Below are 20,892 nucleotides of genomic sequence, written 5' to 3'. Positions count from 1 at the left end.
AATGTGGAACAAGGCTGTGCCAGGTGACCTGTTGCTGCGTTTTTTGTTTATTTGTTTTTGAGGGAAATACAGTATGAGAAATGATAATGTGAAATCAGTCTTAAACTGTTTAGTTCCTGTGGCTATAGGGCTTGACTGAATTATTTTTTTTGTAATTGCTGTAGTGAAGATTTCTTCTTTTTTTTCTTCATTTATTAATATCATATTCTTCATTATATTATCTGACTGTCTTCGGAGCCTAATGTTTGTTTTGTTTTTTAATCTATAAAACACTTATGATTAGGAAACTTATGGTTCTTGTTCTCGTTCCTCACCTCCCTTGGAAGGCATCCTTAGCAGCAGCAGGAGAAATGGAGTCTTTGAAGTTGCTCAGGTTCAATCAGTTTAAATGTCCCATAAAATGTAGGATACAAAGTTTATTTTGGGAAACAATAGCCTTGGTAGCTATTGTCTGGTTTCCAATGGTCTGTTCCTAAGCAAAGGAACAGGAAATGCTCTTCCAGGGGGCACTGACTTGTGCTCTGATGACTGAATATAGGATGATTTCTGACTTCAAAGAGTAATGGCTGCTGGAAGCACTGTCATGAATAGTTGCGTGATGGGATCGCATGATATTCAAGTGCTCAGGCTGTGAGACTGCCTGCATTTTATATGCTGAACTTTTTTGAGTACAAACTTGTCTTCTATACCAGATGCAAGCCCGCCTTTGAGAATTCTTTTTTTAAAGAGCTGATCCACATAACTCTTTGTGGCATGCCCAAGCATAAGCATAATTACCTTATGGATAGGATGGTGGACAGTATGCAGTATAGGCAGTAGCATTCCTAAGATGAACTTTCACCATGTCTTGCATGTTTAACCCTTTTGTGGTACAGTAGTATGAGCAATGCTGTGTGAATGGCTCAATTCCACAGTGCTTTCTACATAGGCTCACATCTTGTATGCTAGAAAAGATCTGGATTAGTAAGCAGCTTGATGAGATGCCACATCTCTTCAAGCAGTTTGTGTGTACCACTAATACACACTGATGATTAGTGATGAGCTACAGAATGAGTAAACCTGAAGAGCAAGTGGTACTGGGGATCTGTTAGGGATCTGTATGTATAATGCAGTGACTTGCCTCCAGTTTGCTGCACACTCTGCCTTGATGCTGTTGATGTGGTAATTCCACGTGGAATATTACTGAAGTTCTGCTATTGAAATAGCTATTCAGCCACTGAAGGCAAGAATTACTAGTCAGCCTGTACGTATAGGCAGAGGCTCTCAAGGTAGTGAGCAATCTGATGTATTATGGAAGCCAGCTGGATAATAATAATAATAGGAATTTAAGACTGAAACCCATTTTTATTACACTGAAATTATTTAACCTAAAATACTGCTCTGAATTTCAAACATCCAAAAATTTGATACTAACAAGTTGCTGTGACAAGTCTGAAGATTTACTGTTTCGTTGGTAGCAGAGAGCAGGGATTGCAAGCAGTTGCCATACAACACTGTAAAAGCAGTAGGACCTTAATGGTATAGTAGTTGTCACCACCCATGCCTTGGAGAAATGCAGGGATCTTTCAGATGGTGACTATGTAATTCCTTCCACATACCCCAGGGGAAAGGAAGTTCCTTTCTGCAGTCCTACATACTATAAGTTTTCCCACCCTTTCCCCCAGGTGCATGAGATCATGAGTCTTGTAAACAGGACATAGAGGGAGATGTCCCCATAACCTAAAAGCAGAGGAGTCGCTAGGTGAAAAATTCAGGTTCTGCTCTACACTCAGTGCTTGTTGGCAGGTATTTAACCTCACTCTCACCATCTCCAAATGGTGTTACACTGGATCCCCAAGGTGGGAGGAGGGGTGAACAGGAAGTCCATCCTCTGCTGCACTTTTTTTCCCATTATCTGTCCTCTGTGGCCATCACTCCCCTTTCCCTGCTTTCTACCTTTCTGATCTGATCTTTGTGAGTTTGCTAGTTATGTTCCCCACAGAGCTGGGCTGGTTTCTCTGCCTTTCCAGAAATGATGTATTCTTTGTGCTGTTGTGGAAACAGAAGAACAGAGCTGAATTTGTGATGTATGTTTTGTGTTAGGAGTGAAACATAGGAAGGAAATACTAAATTTGAATTACAAGCTTATGATTTATGTTTCAGAAAGTACACCGGATACAAGTTAATGCATTAAGGAAAAAAAAAAAACACAGAGGTTGTAAAGGAAATGTCAAGAGGCCTTGATAGTCAGGTGCTACTGCTAAGGCTGCTCCTCTTTCTTACTGTGAGAATTGGTTTTACAGTTGCTTACAGTGCTGACAATTTTTTTTCTCTTCCTGATTTCTCACCTTTCTTGTTGTTTGAGTGTTAGACCACGTCAGAGCTGTTCTCAGGAAGATAGGGAACAATCCACTGTGCTTCCAACAAATATCCAGTTTCTCTATCCTTTAGTCAGGAACTTGACATTTCTAAGAATGATGGCCTTTATGGTAAGGAAACACCTTCCTTTCAGTTAAACTGCTAAATCCATGGTCACAGATTGTCAAGTCTGTTATCATAAAGTGTCCTCTGTTGAACTGGCCTGGGGATTTCACTGCAGTTGCAGCAGGGGCTGCTTTGGAGCCAGGTCAGCTAACCAGAGCTGGGAGCCTGTCTGGGCTGTGAGGGCATTCTGCTGACAAGCTGGTGTGAGCAGCAAGCTGCTGGGACTTGCTGAGGTATTTGTGGTACAAGACAGCAAGGAATAAGAACGGCTGAAGCAATGAGTGGGAAGAAGACAAATGTGGGTGTTGGTGATAAGCTTGCTGGAGATTGATGCAGCCACATGGAAAGACTTGAGCTAAGTTGGTACAAGTACAGCACAGCTGGATTAAGGCTTGAGGTAAGGCTCCATGAGCAGGAGCAGGCTGTGTTTATCAGAGCGTTCTTGTGCTGAAGCACAGGTGCAGAACAGGAGCCAAAATGCTTCATTCTCAAGCAAACTGGGGGGGCAAATCAGGAAATGAATATTTGGTTTGAATGTAATAAATACAGTACAATGGGTCAATTCACTCTCAGGTGGATGAGAAAGCAATGAAAAATTGAAAACATGCTTGTTAGCATCATTCATCCTATGCACTAAAGAGGACTGGCGAGGAGGGGTCTTGCAAATACAAGATGTATGTAAGTGTGGGTGGTAGGAAAGAGAGGGAAGTTGAGCAAGGCTGGACTGGCAAGCAGTCTTGTTTGCAGTGTTTACTTGTTCTTGTAGACGTGACTTTGTGTCTTGATAATGTTCTCAGCTTTGTTGTACACAATGCTTCAGTTTGGTTTGTTGCTTCCTGCTTACCATTTGCTGGAGCTGGATTGCAGGCTCAATAGCCAACCCTTTGCAGTGAGGCACTGTTGTCAGGATAACAAACCTTTTCCCACAGTGAGTGTTTAAAAGCCCTTTTCCTCAAGAGCATCTGAATTTATAATCATTCATTTAGGAAGAGTTGAATGTGCAAAAGGGGCTGTTACTTTTCTGTTAATTTCTAGTACCAAGTTGAAGTTCTTCTTTATCTTTCTCTTTTTTTCTCCATGCTCTCCTCTCATATCTTCTGTATGTACTGGGTGGGTCAAATCTTGATTTAGGAGTTGACAGATGATGTATTTTTGAGTGACATAACGAAACTCAGTGAAGGATTCAGAACAGAGCAATTATATTTTTTTTTTTTTTAAGCAACCTGATAAGCGTGGTAGTAGCTTGAAGTCAGATGCTCAAGACTTTGCCACTGGATCTCTTCTAGACAGCAGTTGGAATGCTAGCTCTTATTTCTTAGCCTGGAAGGGAGTCTTGTTCTAAATCAAAGAACGCTGACTAAGGACACCTTTGGGGCTATCTTGGTGTTCTCCTTTGTCAGCTCTTCCCTTTTAGTACAACTTGTCTTTGGTATTAGACTACCTAATGCCTGATGTTGAGGCAGGTGATGAACATTCATCTGTGTGGCGCTTTCATCTGGACCTTCTCCAGGTTCCCAGCTGAGTTTGTCCTTCCCTGTGCCCTGAAAATAAGTCTGATGTTCTTTCAGAGGCTTTAATGTTCTTCTTGTTGTACACAATTGTTGGTAGGTTCTGGAAGTATGATGTAGATGTTGCACTTGGATATTGTGATCTGAAGCTCTGCTTGGCACTGAGAAAGTATGCAGAAATTTCAGGACTTTTGAGGACTTCTACTGATTATTGAAAATAATTCTTCCAGAGTCATAAAACATCAAAACCTCCATGAGCTGTTATGGGAATAGTTGTAGCCACTTTTGGACTCCATCTGTGTTAGGCTGTGTGACCCAACATGTACATTATGTCAACTGGTTATTGTGGGATGTGGTTGCTGTTCACATTTTATTTTGCTCAGTGACTGAACATTAAAATAGTGGCAAATTTTAATGGGATACAAGATGATGTTAAAAAACTGGTCTAGATTTATTTCCTCTTGCTCTTTAAATAAAGAAAGAGAAGGAAGAAGGTAAGCTTTACTAAATCATGTAAATATATTGTGGTTGTAAGCATATTCCTAGTATAAAGCCCCTTTTGTCTGCAAGTGTTAGTCAAGCTTACAAGACAACCACTCGGATGTTGTTTATCTGTGTTATACTAAGAGGCAAGAGTTAAGTAGCGAGCTGTTGGAGGTGGTATCTAAAACCTTCCTGTGATAAAATTACTTAGCTGCTTATGGAAGAAAGCAACTGTTGGTGTTTCTTAGCACTTTTTCTGATTATTTGTGTTTCCCCATAAGTATTTAGTCTGTGAATTAGAGAAATGTACACCTCATAAAGGAGAGGGAATAGACTGCAAGTCGTGTTTAAATTTGTCATTTTGAAGATTAGCTGAAGGTGCTGCATCTAGTTACATGTAATTTACATTTTCCTTGGAATCCTTTTATTATTATGCTGTCAAAATGATCCTGTGTTTTCAGATGAGTCAGCAGTGTGATTCAGGGATCCTCACATTCTGTTGTGTTGATAGGTTTTTTTTATTTTCTTATTTTTTAAGGTGTGATAAATCAATACGTACTATTTCCCAGCACTTCACACAGCACAGGTGACAGGCCTTGCAGTGAAATGAACATCTGGAATTACAGGCCAGCTGAGTGATTAAAAATAACCAAATACACAAGAAAATAACAAATTCGAGTCTGTCTGCCTTGTGTTTGCCTGTCGTCTTCATTTTGATTGCGATTGGCCAGCAAAGTCTGCTGCTGGCATTACACAATTGGCTTAGATGGGAAATTACAAAACAGAAGCAGATCGCTTTATTTGTACTCTGTAGCACATGCAGCTGAGCACAGGCGAACAAGGAGGGTCACCCGTACACAAGGATTTCAGTGCTCTTTTTCACAGATGTTTCCATTTCAAGGAAGTGCTGCGTATCTCATTTTTCAGATCCATGACTTGGAGTTTTTAAACGCAATAGGGGTTTCTTGCTTTGGTGAATGTCAGAATGTACCTGGGAGCAAATTTGTAACCTGGAAGCATTTGAGAATTTCAGATGCACAGAAGAATGTCGTGGAAGGATCAGAAAAACCTGCGTTTTTAAGGTGTTTTACATATTAGTAAGGAGGAAAGCAATACAAACAGAAGGTTGAAAGCAGATGCAAAAGGAAAATGACTTTGTTTTCATCCTGGAATTATGTTGTTGGAAACAGCGTAAATGAGGGATTATGAAGGCACCAAAACAATGGAGAATCAAAGTGTGTTATTTTCCCCTGAAATAACCTCTGTGCAAGACATGTAAAAATGACCTTCCATGAAAAAGCAATTAATGATTTGAATATGGTTTGAAGCTCTGTGGAACACTTCTGGGACTGCTGCATCTTTCCAACGGTGTGTACTGCATCTTTATCTACAACACCTTAAAGAAAATTCTGCACAGAAGAGTCAAGCTGCCATTTGTTTGCATCTTGTTGTTTTGTCTTTTGTTTTTAGTTTGTTTTTTAACTAGCTTTTATCTCTGCTTTTTTGAGAAGCAGAGAAGTTCCACCTCTGTTTTTAACTGATCTTTCTCCTTTTCTTCTTCTTTTTCCTCCAAACTTAGTTTACGAGATGCTGGAATCGGGTTTATCCTTGTCATAGACCGCAGACAGGACAAATGGACTTCTGTGAAAGCTTCCATACTGCGGATAGCAGTGAGTACTGTTTTACATTAACTCCTTAAAAAGGTTTCCCATGTTGAGCCTTTCTCTTATAAACAGAAAAGTCGCGGGAGCTTTTTATTCAACAGAATGTTAGCTGATGTATGGCACACAAAATATGTAGCTCTTGTGTCCCAGCTGAGTGGAGCTGAGCATCATGTGCCCTTGACATGCTTTTAATGCAGTTTGCAGCTCATAATATCAGCCTGAGAGGGCACTTGGGGAGCATGGTCTTGTGTGCATTTCCCCAGGTGGGAGCAGCCCTTGCACGGGCAGCCCATGCGTCTTGCTGAGCTGTGGATCCGCTTTGCACTAGCTGAGCATTAGGGTTCTAAATTTGTTTACCTCTTGTCAAAAGAATGCAGGTTTAAAAGCTGGTCATGTGGTGTTTGAATAAAAACAAGTGTTGCCTTTAAGTGGAAAAATCTTAACCAACAAATACCCACACACTGTAAATATTGGTCTCTGATTTAATAATGATTTTTGAAATAAGGGAAGTGACATTTAGAGGACTTTTTTTTTTTTACTGAAGTACGAAAGGAGATTCATAAATGTCGTGTGCTCAAGTCCTTATCATAACATGTTTTTTATTTTTAAATTCTCATGTTGTCCTGGCTTGAATTGCCTTCAGTAATTGCTGAAAAACAATTTCAGTAATTGCTGAAAAACAGCTGTAAGAATCCTGTATTTCATTTATTTTCTTTAATTACTGAAAATTTTAGTTCCATTAGTAAGTCTAATCAAACCTGTCAATCAAACCTGTCAACCTGTAAAAGTCACCTTTATGTGGCCCTGTTTTGATCAAATGTTTGTTTGTTACTAGTTACAAAGTATTTACATAATAGTAACAAAATACTCCTGCTGTATAGCTATTTGTGACTGAACACATAAATAGTAGTATGCTGTCCCACCCCGTTTCCCAATTTGTTTCACCTAGAAGAAAGACAGTGACTACAGTTCACTTCACTGACACAGATCAGGTGCACCAAAACAAATTATTACATATATTCTGAGCAAGCTGTTGCATACATGATCTGTAATCACAGGTATTCTAAACAAACAGTGTATCAGACTGACTAATCAGTACTCTGGGGGGAGGTAAATTAGGATAAGTTAAGGGTAAATTATATTGGGTATGGTTATACAAATTCCAGTGAGGGTAAATTAGGGTAGGAAAGGTTGTAGAACCTATCTTGTCAGTGCATCCATTGCAAACTGAGATCTAAAGGGGGGTGGGGTTGGGGGCACAGATGTTGGGAGAGATTTCAGGTCAGCTGAGGGGAGCTGCAAACACTGTTCTCCAGCAACCTGATTTTTATACCCTTTTTACACGTGGTTTGCCTTGATAAGCAAGGAGAAGCGAACTGTTAGAATGTATGCAGACTAAAATATAAGCAGGGGTATGAAAAACACAGACAGAAAAGCAGAGAAACTTCCGTTTGTTCCTTATGACCTCATTTCAGCTCTCAAAAACGTGAGGGATTGTTCGTAGGTTAATTATCACGTGGTTTTACGGTCTCCGTATTTTTGCCAAAGGCGGCACTTTCTCTTTTCTTTGACAACTTCCAGTTTTAGCTCAGGCCCTTGACATGAGTACTAGGCTGTATGTTGTTAGGCATAGATAAGGCAAGTAGAGGCAATTGGAGGTGAGTGGAGTGACAGAGGCATAGCTGCAGCCTTATCTGACCTGCACAGCTATGGGTAGTTCTCATCCTGTTCCCTGGTTTTATACAACCTCTCCCCTTCTTCAGCAGGCTATGCTTGGGCCATACTCCACATATGCCTGCAACACAGCTTTTTCTAAAATAAGTCTGTTTAGGGATGGTAAGCTATTAAAAATGCACAGAAATATTAGCAAAAATATTTTTTGCCACTGCATTTTTGAGATGCAGTACTGAACAGATTCCAGTAGGGAAAGCCAAGAACAGCGTAATTTGTGGGTGGTTAAAGAAAGAAAAAGGGTTCAATCTCTGAAGTTTGTGAATCACTTTCCAAATTCAGTGTTGTACTTTCTGTTCAGTATATTAGATAAGTATTTCACAGATGGCAGTCCTTTTATTTATGTGATTAAGGCATGTTGGAATAGGCAACTGCAGACATGTCACTTACAGTCACAATATTAACTTTTACAGTAACTTGCCACCGGTGTGCACAGTTTTCCCTAGAAATGCAATTTTCAAAACTTGGGCATCTATTTCCCTTGATACCAGATGTGTAAGTGCAGTGATTGTGTGGGTTGGTTCCTTCCTGGAGCCTGGAGGGTTCCTGTGGGCCTGGAGAATCACAGAGTTGTTAAAATTAGATGATCTCAGAGGTCTTTTCTAGTCCAACCATCAAGCCATCACTACCATGCCCAGTGACTACATCCTCAGTGCCACATCTACAAGGTTCTTGAACACCTCCAGGTATGGTGATTCTGCTATTTCACTTTGCAGCCTCTGCCAGTGCTTGGAGATGGGTCTTAAGTGCAGGTTGTAGTGTCGCTGATAGCAGCTCATTTTTGGCTTTTTTTCTTCTTTGAGCTTGAGAGTTTTGGTTGTCAGCTCATTTCTCCTAAGTCATACAAATCTACCCTGCTGTCTTTTTTCTCTGATCACCTTTAGGGGATTGACCCTTTTATTGGCAAAATCAGATGCCAGCACAGACAGGGTGTTGTGGCTGGAGCAGTGCCCAGCAGGAGTTCCTGGCTGGAGCATCTCTGCCCATTGCTAATATTCTGACAACTGTAGGAAATACATTTGTAAGCAGTGAACAGCTGCTAAACAGAAATTCTTAGTAACGTGTGTTTTCTATTTTCAAGACTCTTCACATAAATGTCTGATTTATACTATTAAGTGTTGAAAGCATGTTCTAAAACAAAGCTAATGAAAAAAAATCTTTATTTTTTTTTGAATTCATGTGGAAAATCTTTCTGTTAAGAGAAGTTTCTAGGCTTGATTTTTCCCACTTTATTCATAGAAAACAATTTATTTCCTGTAACAGAAAATGAGCAGTGAAGAGCAGAATCCATATTTCATGCTGACACTTCATGGTTTTTATAGAGAGCCAAAGCTATGAAGGTGAGGTAAAAGATAAACCTGTTTTTGTACAAATAAGAATGGCAGTGTCTGTAGCATTTACCTAGTACTGCTGCTGCTAAAGCACATGCAGCAACAGCAGAACTGAAACCATACAGAAGGTAGTGGGTTGAAAGGAGCCTTTGCTCCTCCTTTCCTGGGATGTAACAGAGAGAATAGCAAGGATGTACACAGACATGCAAGTTTTGCTGTTGGTAATACTCTAGTTGACAAGGTTACAATGACAGGTGGCTCAAGAGGTTGCCCATTATCACTGAAAGTGTGCTGACTCATGATACCCTGTTCATAGTTCCAGTGTGCTTTCTTAAAACAGAAACCTGTGGCATTACATTGTTTGTATCTTTGTTGTCCTACCATCGTTCTCCTTCATCTAAGGGGAAAGGTTGAAGTATGAGCTCAGACTTTTAGGCAAACAAAATCTGCACTCAGCTTCATGAAAAGCTTCACTCATAGTCATCCATCAGCCTCGTATTGAAAGTCCAAAGGAAATAAACTTTCTAATTCCTTAGGGAATAACATATCTGTGGGCAGCTGCTTGAGGAAGCAGTTGGTATGGAGGTCACTCAGGTAGTGAGGAAGTTTTATCCAGTTCTGAAAGTTTGCAGTCTGTCTAAATGGGACAGGACTTGGGTTTTATCCAACCTGCTGCAGAAGTTTGCATTATGATTTGCTATCTTCAACTTAGAATGCATTGTTTGCAGGTTTTGTGCCTTCTGTTTTGGGCTGTATTGTTTAGAGCGCTGTGTTTTTCTTAGGTGTTCATAAATCAAAGCACAGTGCTCTCTGTAAAAGAGGCCTGGTCCTTTAACTGCTTTGAAGGTTAGGGCCAAGACCTTAAGCTGGCAGAAGGAGACCAGAAGCAAAAGGAGAGACTGGAGTGCTAATACCATCCTAAACCTTGCAGGAGCCAGGCAGTCCCATTTTTCTGCCATCTGGAGTTTTATCGTTGGTTTGACATCCAAGGTGAGAGAAACAGTGAATCACAGTAATCCAACCTTGAGTTCTTTGGCCTTGTTTGTAGAGAGAGAGATTGAATTTCTCTCAACTTGAATGGTAGAGGAAAGATAGATTTTGTAACCAACGCTCTAGGGTCATGAAAGATGCTATTTTGTGTTATGGACAGGAGTTCCTGCTAGCCCAATTTTATAGCTAGCTCTTTGCATTTTGTGCTGTAAAAGATAATGATGCTTAGTGGTTTGTATGGATTAAGCTTGAAAAAAATGTTCTCCTTTCAGCCCCCAGTTATGTTTCTTATTAAAGGCAGTTTTTTGCTTAGGTTCAAAACCACACCAAAATCTTGATGATACGACAGTATCTGTGTGAATTTTGTAGCTGTTGTTTTTGAATGATTGTAGTAAATAATAAAAAGGTTATTTTGAGATGTATGTTTTTTGCCTTTATTGCTTCGAAAGTTTTGAGAAAATTATATGTGCAAGCACTTCTGCAGTTTTCCTTGTATAGTCAGCCATTTTTTCTTGTGTATTACATGAGGGTTTTTTTTTTTTTAATTTAAAAAAAAAAAAAAGGAAAGAGAATCACTTAAAATCTGAATGCTGGATCATAGTATCACAAATATCAATCACAGACCTAAACAAAATGGCTTGATGTTTTTAAGGCTAGAATTTAAATTGGTCCATTTATGAATTGTTTTAATCTAAGATTCTTCCTTGACAAGCAGTCTGTGTAAGAGCTTTCATTCTAGCCAGGAATAAACTGTCTTAAATAATAATTTTTAAAAATAATAATAAACCAGCCCCAAATTCTGCTTATTAGCCCCCTTATATGCAGAGATATTTTGAAAAGAAGTGTCCTGAGGCTTGCAGCATAGTAGTAAGTGAAGGAGGAAAAACAACACAAGACTTGGTAATGTGGTTATACTGAGGCTCTTTATAAAGTGAGAAACGGTGTTGTTTCAGTTATTTAAAACAGAATGAAACTGAGTCTGGCATTAGCTCTTTGGTAGCTCACGTGATTTCTGAAATCTGACTGATTATGTGGGGAAGGTAAGAGAAAGGGGCCTGGGTTACCTGTTTATCACAGCACCTTTCCATTGCTATATGAAAGTATCAAACACTTGTGTATACTGAGGCAGCTGGGTGAATTGCTCTGTGAAACTGAACAGCAACTTTAACTGCATCTCTGTGTATAAGGTATGTGTACCTGTCTGTGTAATTCCTGTGTATATTAAATAAGCCCGGGGCACCACAGGTGGTGGCCTGAGATGTGAAATCACAAAGGTGGTGTTTCTTCTCTCTGAGAGCACGCCTGGTCTTTGCTGCTGAAAACCATAGTGACTCAACACCTGCTGATAGTCCCAGGCCACTGCTCTGCTCCTGCCCTGCCACTCCCAAGGAGGAGTTTGACAACACTGCATGCTGTCTCAATGACTGCCTGCCCCTATTTTGATGACTCTTGTAATATAGGCTACTCAATTATATTATTCCTATTTTGAAAATGCCATCTGACCATCCAGTGGTCTAACAGGAGTGGGTAGGATTGCTGCTCGATCTGACTGGCACAAGTAGGATGACAGAATGACTTCAGTAGGCTTCCTATTGGGAGTGCCTGTATTAGCAGCTTCTTAACCATAGGTTCAGTATTGGTGCTACAGGCAGCCTCTGTGTCATTAATATCCTGCCAAGGAAGGTGGTGATTAGGACTGTATGTAACTAAATTTTACTATTAAGGCAGCTCCTGTTTTGCTCAGCCTGTGAAGGTTTTTCCCATGTTCCAGATTAGAAGTAGCCATAGGATAGCAAGCATCTCCTCTACTGGAAAGGTTTTGTTTAAGGATGGTGTGCTGTTTATAAATTCCTGGTTCAGTTAATGTCAAAGTTGATGATCCCGTGCTCACCTGAATCTTTGGAATAAGCACTTGTCAGACTGGACATCAAAGTCATGAAGAGAGATGAGCAGACAGAAAAACTAATCCTATGAGTGTTGTGAAGCACCAAACAAGTGCCCATGCTGATGCAAGTGAAATGAAGCAATATATGAACTAGAGTAGAGTGGGGGCTACCCTGACCTAAGCAGAATCAGAAATGTGCGAGTTCTGTGTAGAGTTTTGTTTTTTCTTTCTTTCACTGATATTTTTTTGCATGGGCATTAAAGTACAATATTTGAGACAAGATAATGGTGGAGCAGTTTAATAGTAATCTAGTAAAGAAATATGCTTTTGAATTAAAAGAAAAAAAAACCGCAACCAATTTTCAAGTGCACAGGCCCTTCTTGGTGTTACAGTGATGTTCAGTGACTTCAATAAAACAAGCCTTGATGGCACTTTATTTTATGACACTACTAAACACACACGAGCATTTATTGCGATGTATAATGTCTGGCACAGCCTTATTGAGAAGTCGTTGTTCACTATGTTAGCATAGGATACAGTGGCTTCAAACAAGCATTCTGCTGGACTGGAATGGAGATTTTTGCTCTGCTGTTCAGGCTGAGGTTGGCTTGTTGATGAAGTTGAAAGGATGCATCTGAGGAGTGTCTCTTGAATCATATCATTGTCTCCGCAAGTCACCAGAGTTTTAGGGGAAAAAAATAAAAGCTGTTAGGAGAGCAGTAATATTTAGGCAGTGAAGATACAAATTCAGTTAAATGTTACTGGTCCAGCATCATTACTGTGTCAATCAGTTCCTTCTTTCTTTGTTGTTTCACATATGTTGGTTTTTGAATTTGACTCTCGGCAGTGCTCAGCAAAGTTGTTAACATGTAAGACTGCTCTGTGTTTTGGGGGGTAGGGGGGGAAGAAACAAGCAACCCAGTTGGAAGCGCAGGAGACAGACTGGGGGAAATAAGAACAACATCGTAGACAAAGTTAGAATGACCAAGAATTTTAGATGAAAGACAGAGGAAACTCTAAGTTTTGAACAGAAATTATTCTACACGGTGCACAACTGTAGTGAGTAGAGCAGCATAGTTTCTGGGTAGACACAGTGGAGAGCAGTTGTAATGTGTCTTCTTTACCTTCTTGCCTGGGCAGGACAGCCTGCCCTATTTAGCTGTGTGATTGAACACATCTTATAAAGGGTAATGTACAGTCTAGAAAAACTTGCTTTGAATCTGTCAACTACTCTGCTCCAGTACCAGTTGAAATATTTTCTCTAAAATCATGACATCAAAGTCTGAATTACAAAGTGTAAAACTGAGAATTTAAAGATAGAATAAGGAAAATTGTATATAACTAAAAATTTACTTCTGCTGTTCATTGTCTTTAGTGCTTCATAATTTCACCTCCTCTTTATGTTTGTCATATCTACTGAACACTAAAAAAACCAAACTAGTGCTTCCCTATGCTCTGTGCAAAGGTAAATGGGTAGCCAACAGACATGCCAAAGATGCTGCATCTGGATTTCAAGTAGGGATGCATATCTCATGTGAACAAGTTTTTTAAAATGTGTTATTTCTTCTTGGAATTCCTTATTCTGATGTTGGTATTTCCAGTGAATAAATTTCTTCTGAGGGAGGTGAATTGGAGGTGAAAATTAACAGGTCAATAGGAGGCTGCACTCTGCCACTACAGGCACAAAATAAATTGATATGAGTTTAATTTAATAAACTATGTAATTATTATTGTACAACTATTCAGGCATTTAATAAAAAAAAAAATTGTTCATTCTTGCAAGTGTTTCTTAGTGTAAGTAAATCACTCTCTTAAATTTGAAGTTGCCTTTGTTACAATAACTTTCAAAAATGGACTTATTTTTATTTTTCTCATCTGATTATAGGCAGGAATCTTGTAGTTAAGGTCCATCCTCTGTTTGATAACTGTGGGTTAGTAAGTCCGCAGGGTGTACTACTTTCAATATGCATAGAAAGGTTATTTATGGTGCAGTGATGGAGAACTTGTGTGGGCACTCAAAATTGCTGGGATTCTGTTCCCAGCCTTCTAAGGGACTCTACTGGGGCTGAATCATAGGGCTTCCTAGAAAATATGGACATTGTTAGAGTGGAGGCAGATTGTAAAGTTTAAGTCTGTATGATCTCTCAGTTAATTTCAGTTCTTGGAGTATATGGGGAACCACAGTGCATCCATGAGATCTCCAATACTAGTAGTTTTAACTACTTTTCTGTGTGAAAGTTTGTCATGTCTGCTGCTAAATGCTTGGAATACCCTGGAACCTTAAAATGACTACTGAACCCATCTCCAGCCTCCCAGATACTGACAGCTTCATAGGCATAGGAAGAGAACATAGCACAACAGCTCGTTCAGTCAGTGTATGCATGTTGGTGCTTTTTTTACTTAGAGATGTCCCACAGTTTCCAACAATATAATAAAAATGTATATATATTGCATACTTAATCATTATAATGAACTTCTATTTAGAGAGCTTTAGTGCCTCCTTGCTGTGGAAATACTGAATATGAGAGAAGATTTGTGTCATTTCAAGAATGGCTAAATGCTAAGTATGTGAACTTCTGGCACAGCAGAGGGTTTGTTTGTTTGCTTATCTCATAATTTAGTGCAACAAGCCTGCTTTCCTTCTCCTCTTTTCTGTTTTCCCCATGCCACTTTTAGAACTGGGAGAATCTGTGAGACTACAAGTTGAAAGATGAGGAGAAAAAGCACAGCTGAGGACAATTTTTGTTTTATTTTTGTCTGCAAAATTGATGCTTACCTCTTCTAAGCTACTGTCTGAGAAATTCAGTCTTGGTGGTGGAAAAAATTCAGTCTTGGAAATTCAGTTTAGTTTGTGTAGGCAACTGGCAAGGTAGTACACATAAACAAGAAATTGGTTGTTATGTATTCACATAATAGCAGGGGTTTCTCTTGGCACCTTCTATTAGAGAAAAGATAAGATAACCATTGGAAACATTGTTGAAAAAGTACTAAGCTATCTTTGTCTGTTCATTTGCCTCCTTGGCTGTGATGTCATCTTAACTGAAGATACGAGCATTATGAGCCAGCCCTGAAAAGTTAGATTCCAGGAGAATAGATTCCTGTTCCCAAGATGCATAAAGGTCTCTTTGAATGGAGCTCTCTGCGCACGCCTTGTTAGGTTTATAATTGGTCACCCCGTTATGCAGAACTTTGATACAGTTGGTTTGTGGTTTAACAGAGGCTTCTCCTTCGAAGCATCAGAAAACAACAGATTAAACTTGTTTTTCAGGCATCTTTCCCAGGGAACTTGCAACTCGTCCTTGTTCTGCGCCCAACAGGACTTTTTCATCGAGCTCTCTCAGACATTGCTTTCAAGTTCAACAAAGATGAGTTTAAAATGAAAGTACCTGTAAGTAATGCTCTGTTTCCACTTTGTTATCAGGGATCTGTTGAAGTACTTAGTCTAGCCAGCGGTGTTTATATTTTAAAATAAGCTTTGAAACTGTGCAAGCTAAAGATAATCAAATAAATGCAAATAGATGGTGGTATGAGTTATTTTATGTCTGTCAGATGTTAATTTCCAGGATTGGAGCTAGTTAAGATATGTTCCCTACGGTCCTTACTTATTTCTTAGAACCAGTCCATACATCCCCAGCCCATGCAGATACTACTGTTCTCTCCCACAGACAGAGGAGACCAAAAATGGACAAAAAATGAGATGTTGTTGCTCTTTAATAAAAAAAAAAAAAAGCTCATGTACAGTTTATCAAGATTTAAAAATGAGTAAAATCTGATGGAGTCATTTATGTTGTATGATTCAGAAGCTTTTAAAAATGTTTTTAATGCTTTGGAGCCCAGTGCTCCTGCTTCTTTGCAGTTATTTAAGTTTATATCATCAAGTGTTAAGCATTTTTTGTTTGTTTTTACATTGTTTCTTTTTGGAAATAGTTCTATCACTTGTTTCTATATGAAAATGAAGCTTCTCTAATAGAATCTGAAAGGTACGGCTTAGAATCCTTAACAAGGGACTTTTCACCACCGATCATGTTCTCTTTTTCTTTACTTCTGCAGATCATAATGCTGGGCTCAGTATCAGAACTGCAGGGTTACATTGATAAAACACAATTAACAGAAGATCTTGGTGGCACCCTGGATTACTGCCATAACAGATGGCTATCCCGTCGCACTGTAAGTCTTGGTGGTTGTTTTAACTTTTCAGTTTCATGAGCTCTTCTGTTTTATACCCTGTCACTTATAAAACGTGTTCCAAGTGATGCAAGTTGACTTGGTCTGAGTGAGATGTTCCCAATGGTACTTAGTCATCTTAGAGAAATAATATGAGTAATAACTTGGGAGTGGCTTTCTGAATGCTTGGAGCAAAGGAACTACAGTGTATTGTTGTGTTGGGGTATGTTGTTTTTGCTACAAGAAAGAAAAAGCTCAAGTTGTAAAATAGCTCCAGATTTTAAAAATATGAAGAAGATATACCTGATACAAGCCTAGGAAAAACATACAATTAAGGAATTAATGGTGATGGTATCTGTTGCTTACAAAACTATACTTTGACCGTTTTTTAATCATGTAATTCATCTGTTCGAGTTTCTTTTGTCAGTTATATTTTGTGTGTATGTGTCTGTTTGTACATATGCATATGTTGAGCATGAAACATCTTTAATGGTTTTTATTCCAAAAGGCTATAGAAGGTTTTGCCCAAAAGGTTAAGCAAACAGCTCAGATTCTTCAGTCCTTTGGGACTGAACTGGCTGAAACAGAGCTACCAAATGATGTGCAGTCAACCAGCTCCCTTCTTGCAACGCATACGGAAAAGAAGGACAAAATGAAGGTATGTACATTTTGTAAATACACTGTCTTCTGGTTTGAGTGGTTGTAATTTATAGCTGACATGGCTAATAAAAAGCCTGGAGGGCATTTGGTTAATAGATGATAATGAAATTATTGCATTGAAGTTTCACTGAAATTGTTTTTCTTGGTTTGAAGTTAAGAATCCTCTCACTGTTTTCAATAAGGACAGTTCTTAAAGCTAAGTACACCTTATGTACAAACGCACCATGACTTATGTGAAAACAAATAATCTTCTATGAAGTGATGAGTTTAAATTTGCTGTTTTGTTTGTAGTGATAAATTTTTTTTGTATTTGCATGCATACAAAAAGGTACAACCTCTTGAATGGGCAAATGTTCTTATAAATCAGCTTAAATGAATAATGTTTAGGGGTTCCAAAACAGTAAGTTTCAAGTCTGTGAGATAATTGTAGCACAGAGACATTCTAGAATATTATCTATCACAAAAGTTCAGCCCAATGTAATAGGGACTTAAGACCCATAAACTGACATACAGCATCTAGCATAATTATTGTCAACACTGCTTTTAATCAAGCTATGCTTGTTTTATTGCTGTTATAAACAAAGTGTTGGTTTTTTTTCAGTTTGATGCCTAGAGGAGTCTATTTAAACAAAATAACAAGAATCCAGTAATCAGGGAATTCTTCTATGTGGGGTTTTTTTGTGGGTTTTCTGTTTGTTTGTTTATTGGTTTTGTTCTTTTTTTGTTTTATAGGAAGATATAAGGTTAGCAGTAGAACAGGGAGACGATATCCTTGGAAGTATTACAAAGCCAGTTACTGAGAACCCTGAATACAAACTGAATCAAGACCAACTAGACAATCAAACTACAGTAGAAAGGTGAGAGGAGTGAAATACTGAACATGCTGCTTCTCTGTGTTTTTGACCCTTGCCTGGCTCTGTTACTTAATTCTATATGTTATATGTATATCTATATGTAGCAAGTAAGCAAATGATGCAGTGTGAATAGATAAAAGGCACTTTCAGAAATGACTCTGCTGTTATCAGATCTGCCTTAAGTAAAGTAATTCTCTGATGTCCACTACTGGATCACATGAATATAAGGAAACCTGCCTGAAAAGACTCCCAACACTGCTAATATCAATGTAATTAGAAACTTTTAAAGGGCTTTTAAGGACTACTCTGCTCTTGGAGTGTCATCTATGCACAAACTTCCCATATGCTTCCTCTGGGCATGTATTCGATCTTACTTTTCTTTGCTTCTCCCACCCACCCCCTTAAATTTTTGCCAATTTTGAAGACATTATATCATCGTAGCACAGATGTAAATTTGAACAATGCTATAAAAGCATAGCTCATTTCCCCAAGGCAATTATCTGCATTCTTTTTTTGTCTGTCATTCCATGTTACTGTTACTCTTGGACTGACTTTTCTTTCCAAGTAAGTGTCACTTCCAATGGACAAATCTTGGCAGAAGTTGCTTCTTTGGAGTCATTGCTGCTATTGGCTATCTGAAGGATAATCAGGGTGGAGGTGGGGGTTGCTAATTTACCCAAAATGTTCTATTTGATACAATATCTGACAAAAGTAGCTTTCAAATGTCTGCCTTTTTTTTTCTAATTGGATTTAACTTGCAAATCCAGGGTTCATTTCTGTTCTAATAAAGACAAAAGTTATTTAAAATTCTGTCCTCCAGCCTTTTCCAGATGTAGCCTAAATATAACAAAGCATGTTGTGTAGTCCATAGAATACCACAATGTCAAATACGCTACTCAAAGAAAGGTTGAAAAGTTAAGTCTTGAGGAATCTTGCTAGAATTATAATTGAAGAAGGTTCTTTCCATATCAGTACTGCTTTATGCTTGTCTATGATATTAAAGTAGTCTCTCTGCTCAGAAGAGGAGCAATGACCTTCAGTTTTTTTATGAGTCTTGCTCCAAGGAATGAAACGTAAGGGCAGCTGGCTGGTCACAGCAGTACAAATTTAATGCTTCATTTTTTTTATAGCTCTAAGCTCAGGCTCTTCAGAGTTGTAGCCCACATGTTTCTATTTGCAAGCCCCATGTCCCCAGGTCAGAGCTGAGAAGCATTATTTGCAGCAACCTTCAAATCAGTGCTTGACGGTTTGTCAGCATTTAATATTTGTGTTGGATTCCAGTTTTACATCAATGTTATTCTAGAAAAAAATTCCATGCAATGCTCAAAGTTTCCTGTATTCAGTTTAATATTTTTTTTTTTTTTCTGGAAAGTAATGCTTTGAGGAGACTTCTTCAGTGTGGAAGGGTGTACTGTCCTTGAAGGTTGCAACCCCCATTCTTACAGTTTGTTTTTTTTGCTCTTGTTTGTTTGTGTTTTAAGGCTTTTGGCTCAGTTACATGAAACAGAGTCCGCCTTTGATGAGTTTTGGATTAAGCACCAGCAAAAACTTGAGCAGTGTCTGCACCTTCGGAATTTTGAACAGAATTTTAGAGAGGTGAGAACTTCTTGGTGGCAGTCAATATTTGGTAACGTAGAAGTGATTCAGAAGCAAATACTTCCCCTCTTGTTTTCACAGCTCTCGTGTGTGTACTTGAAAGCTTTCTCCAACTTTTTTCTTTGACGTGTCCTTACATGACAGCTTGCTATCTTTACTACCTTGAATACTTGCCTATACAGACATAATGGCTTCTCTTCTGTAGTGTTATTTTTTTCCATGAACCCAGCAGTGTATAAGCGTTCGAAAACTCCTTTGAAATCTATTCTCTACCACAGAAGCATAATGTGCTGGCTGCAAGTCTTTCATCTTGCCAATAGGCCCTTTTATGGAACCAAGACTTACCTAAACCTTCTGGCTGAAGTCTTATAAAGCAGCCTCCAGCACTGTGGGTGGGAAGTTGCAACCACAACGTTAGAAGCTGGGTGGAGGCTGAACTAAAATTTTTACAGCCAGTTTCTGATCTCATGTTAGTTAAATGCATGTGCTTTATTGCACCTACAGATGGTTTACTCTGGTGTAGCTGATCTCAGAATAGGGTCCCTGTGTCTCCCCAGGAACAACATTGAAAAACCATATGACAAGTATGTGCGTATGTGTCTTTCCGTAAACTAATTGGTACAGTGAGGACCTCACCCTCATGTTGTGCTCTCTACATTAGTATCAGATTGTACTATTGCCATCTGGTAAAAGCAAGATGATATATTCATCCTGGATATTTTATTATTTTTTTTCTAGTACCAGGAAACCTAATGCTCAGAAAACAAGATTACTTCACTGCTATTTTTTTGTGTGTGATTTTAGTTTTAGTTGGGGGGGAAAGGTAGATTTGTGTCTTTGCCTCAGGAACACCATAATGTAAGTCACTGGAGTAGGAATACAAGCTATCAGCTATTTGACTGCACCTCCAAAGGCATAGTCATCCTCATTGACACACACGTGTATCTCATTTCAGGTTAAAGCAGCTTTGGATATTGTGTCCGAGAGACTGTCTGCTTTCACAGATGTGGGAAACAGCTGCTCACATGTGGAGCACATTTTGAAAGATCTCGTCAACTTTGAAGAAAAATCCCGTGTAAGAACTCTGCAGTTTACTGTGTTTCTAGCATGTGTGTGTTTATAGAGAGAGAAATGACTTTTAGTTATTGAAATATTGTATGACCAGAGCTTATGCTAACAGCAGGGCAGAACTAAGTGTCTTCCAAATTAGTACTGCACATTACTTTAAAGCAATTTTTAACCATTGAAGTCACTCACTTCTCAGGCAGCCCTTGATAAAGAGCAGAGTGACTAACCATAAAGCCAGTGTGATTGGTTCGTGGAAGAATTTCATAAAATGCCAATGTAGCCAAGTTCTGCTTAATGTTCAAGGTACTTCCATTCCTGTGAAACCACTTACTGCTTTAAAAGCCAAAAATTAGAAGGCTCTGTATTGAGTGTAAAATGTAGTTGAAAATTATCAACAAAAATATACTCTGAAATACAAAAAAGGAACACAATTAATGTGTTAAGACCTATGTTTAATGGAAGTGAGTCTATTGCTCTTGAGGCTGAGGTGCTGGA

At 38.8% G+C, this 20,892-nt stretch overlaps 1 protein-coding gene across 16 annotated transcripts in view; it reads left to right on the top strand.

Moving 5' to 3' along the window:
- The window catches only part of MCF2L (MCF.2 cell line derived transforming sequence like), a 148,042-nt gene that overhangs the window by 104,593 nt on the left and 22,557 nt on the right, over positions 1-20,892 (top strand). For all 16 annotated transcript variants that reach the window (XM_048958619.1, XM_048958373.1, XM_048958028.1 and 13 more), the window contains 7 exons: positions 6,034-6,124; positions 15,324-15,443; positions 16,106-16,222; positions 16,728-16,877; positions 17,612-17,736; positions 19,215-19,329; positions 20,285-20,404. In XM_048958619.1, the coding sequence (XP_048814576.1) occupies positions 6,034-6,124; positions 15,324-15,443; positions 16,106-16,222; positions 16,728-16,877; positions 17,612-17,736; positions 19,215-19,329; positions 20,285-20,404 (838 nt within the window). The remainder of the gene's footprint in view (positions 1-6,033; positions 6,125-15,323; positions 15,444-16,105; positions 16,223-16,727; positions 16,878-17,611; positions 17,737-19,214; positions 19,330-20,284; positions 20,405-20,892) is intronic.

Source organism: Lagopus muta, chromosome 1 (assembly GCF_023343835.1).
Source record: "Lagopus muta isolate bLagMut1 chromosome 1, bLagMut1 primary, whole genome shotgun sequence".
Classification (NCBI taxonomy): Eukaryota; Metazoa; Chordata; class Aves; order Galliformes; family Phasianidae; genus Lagopus; species Lagopus muta.
The sequence above is the reverse complement of the archived record's forward strand: the minus strand, read 5'-3'. Positions and strand labels throughout refer to the sequence as shown.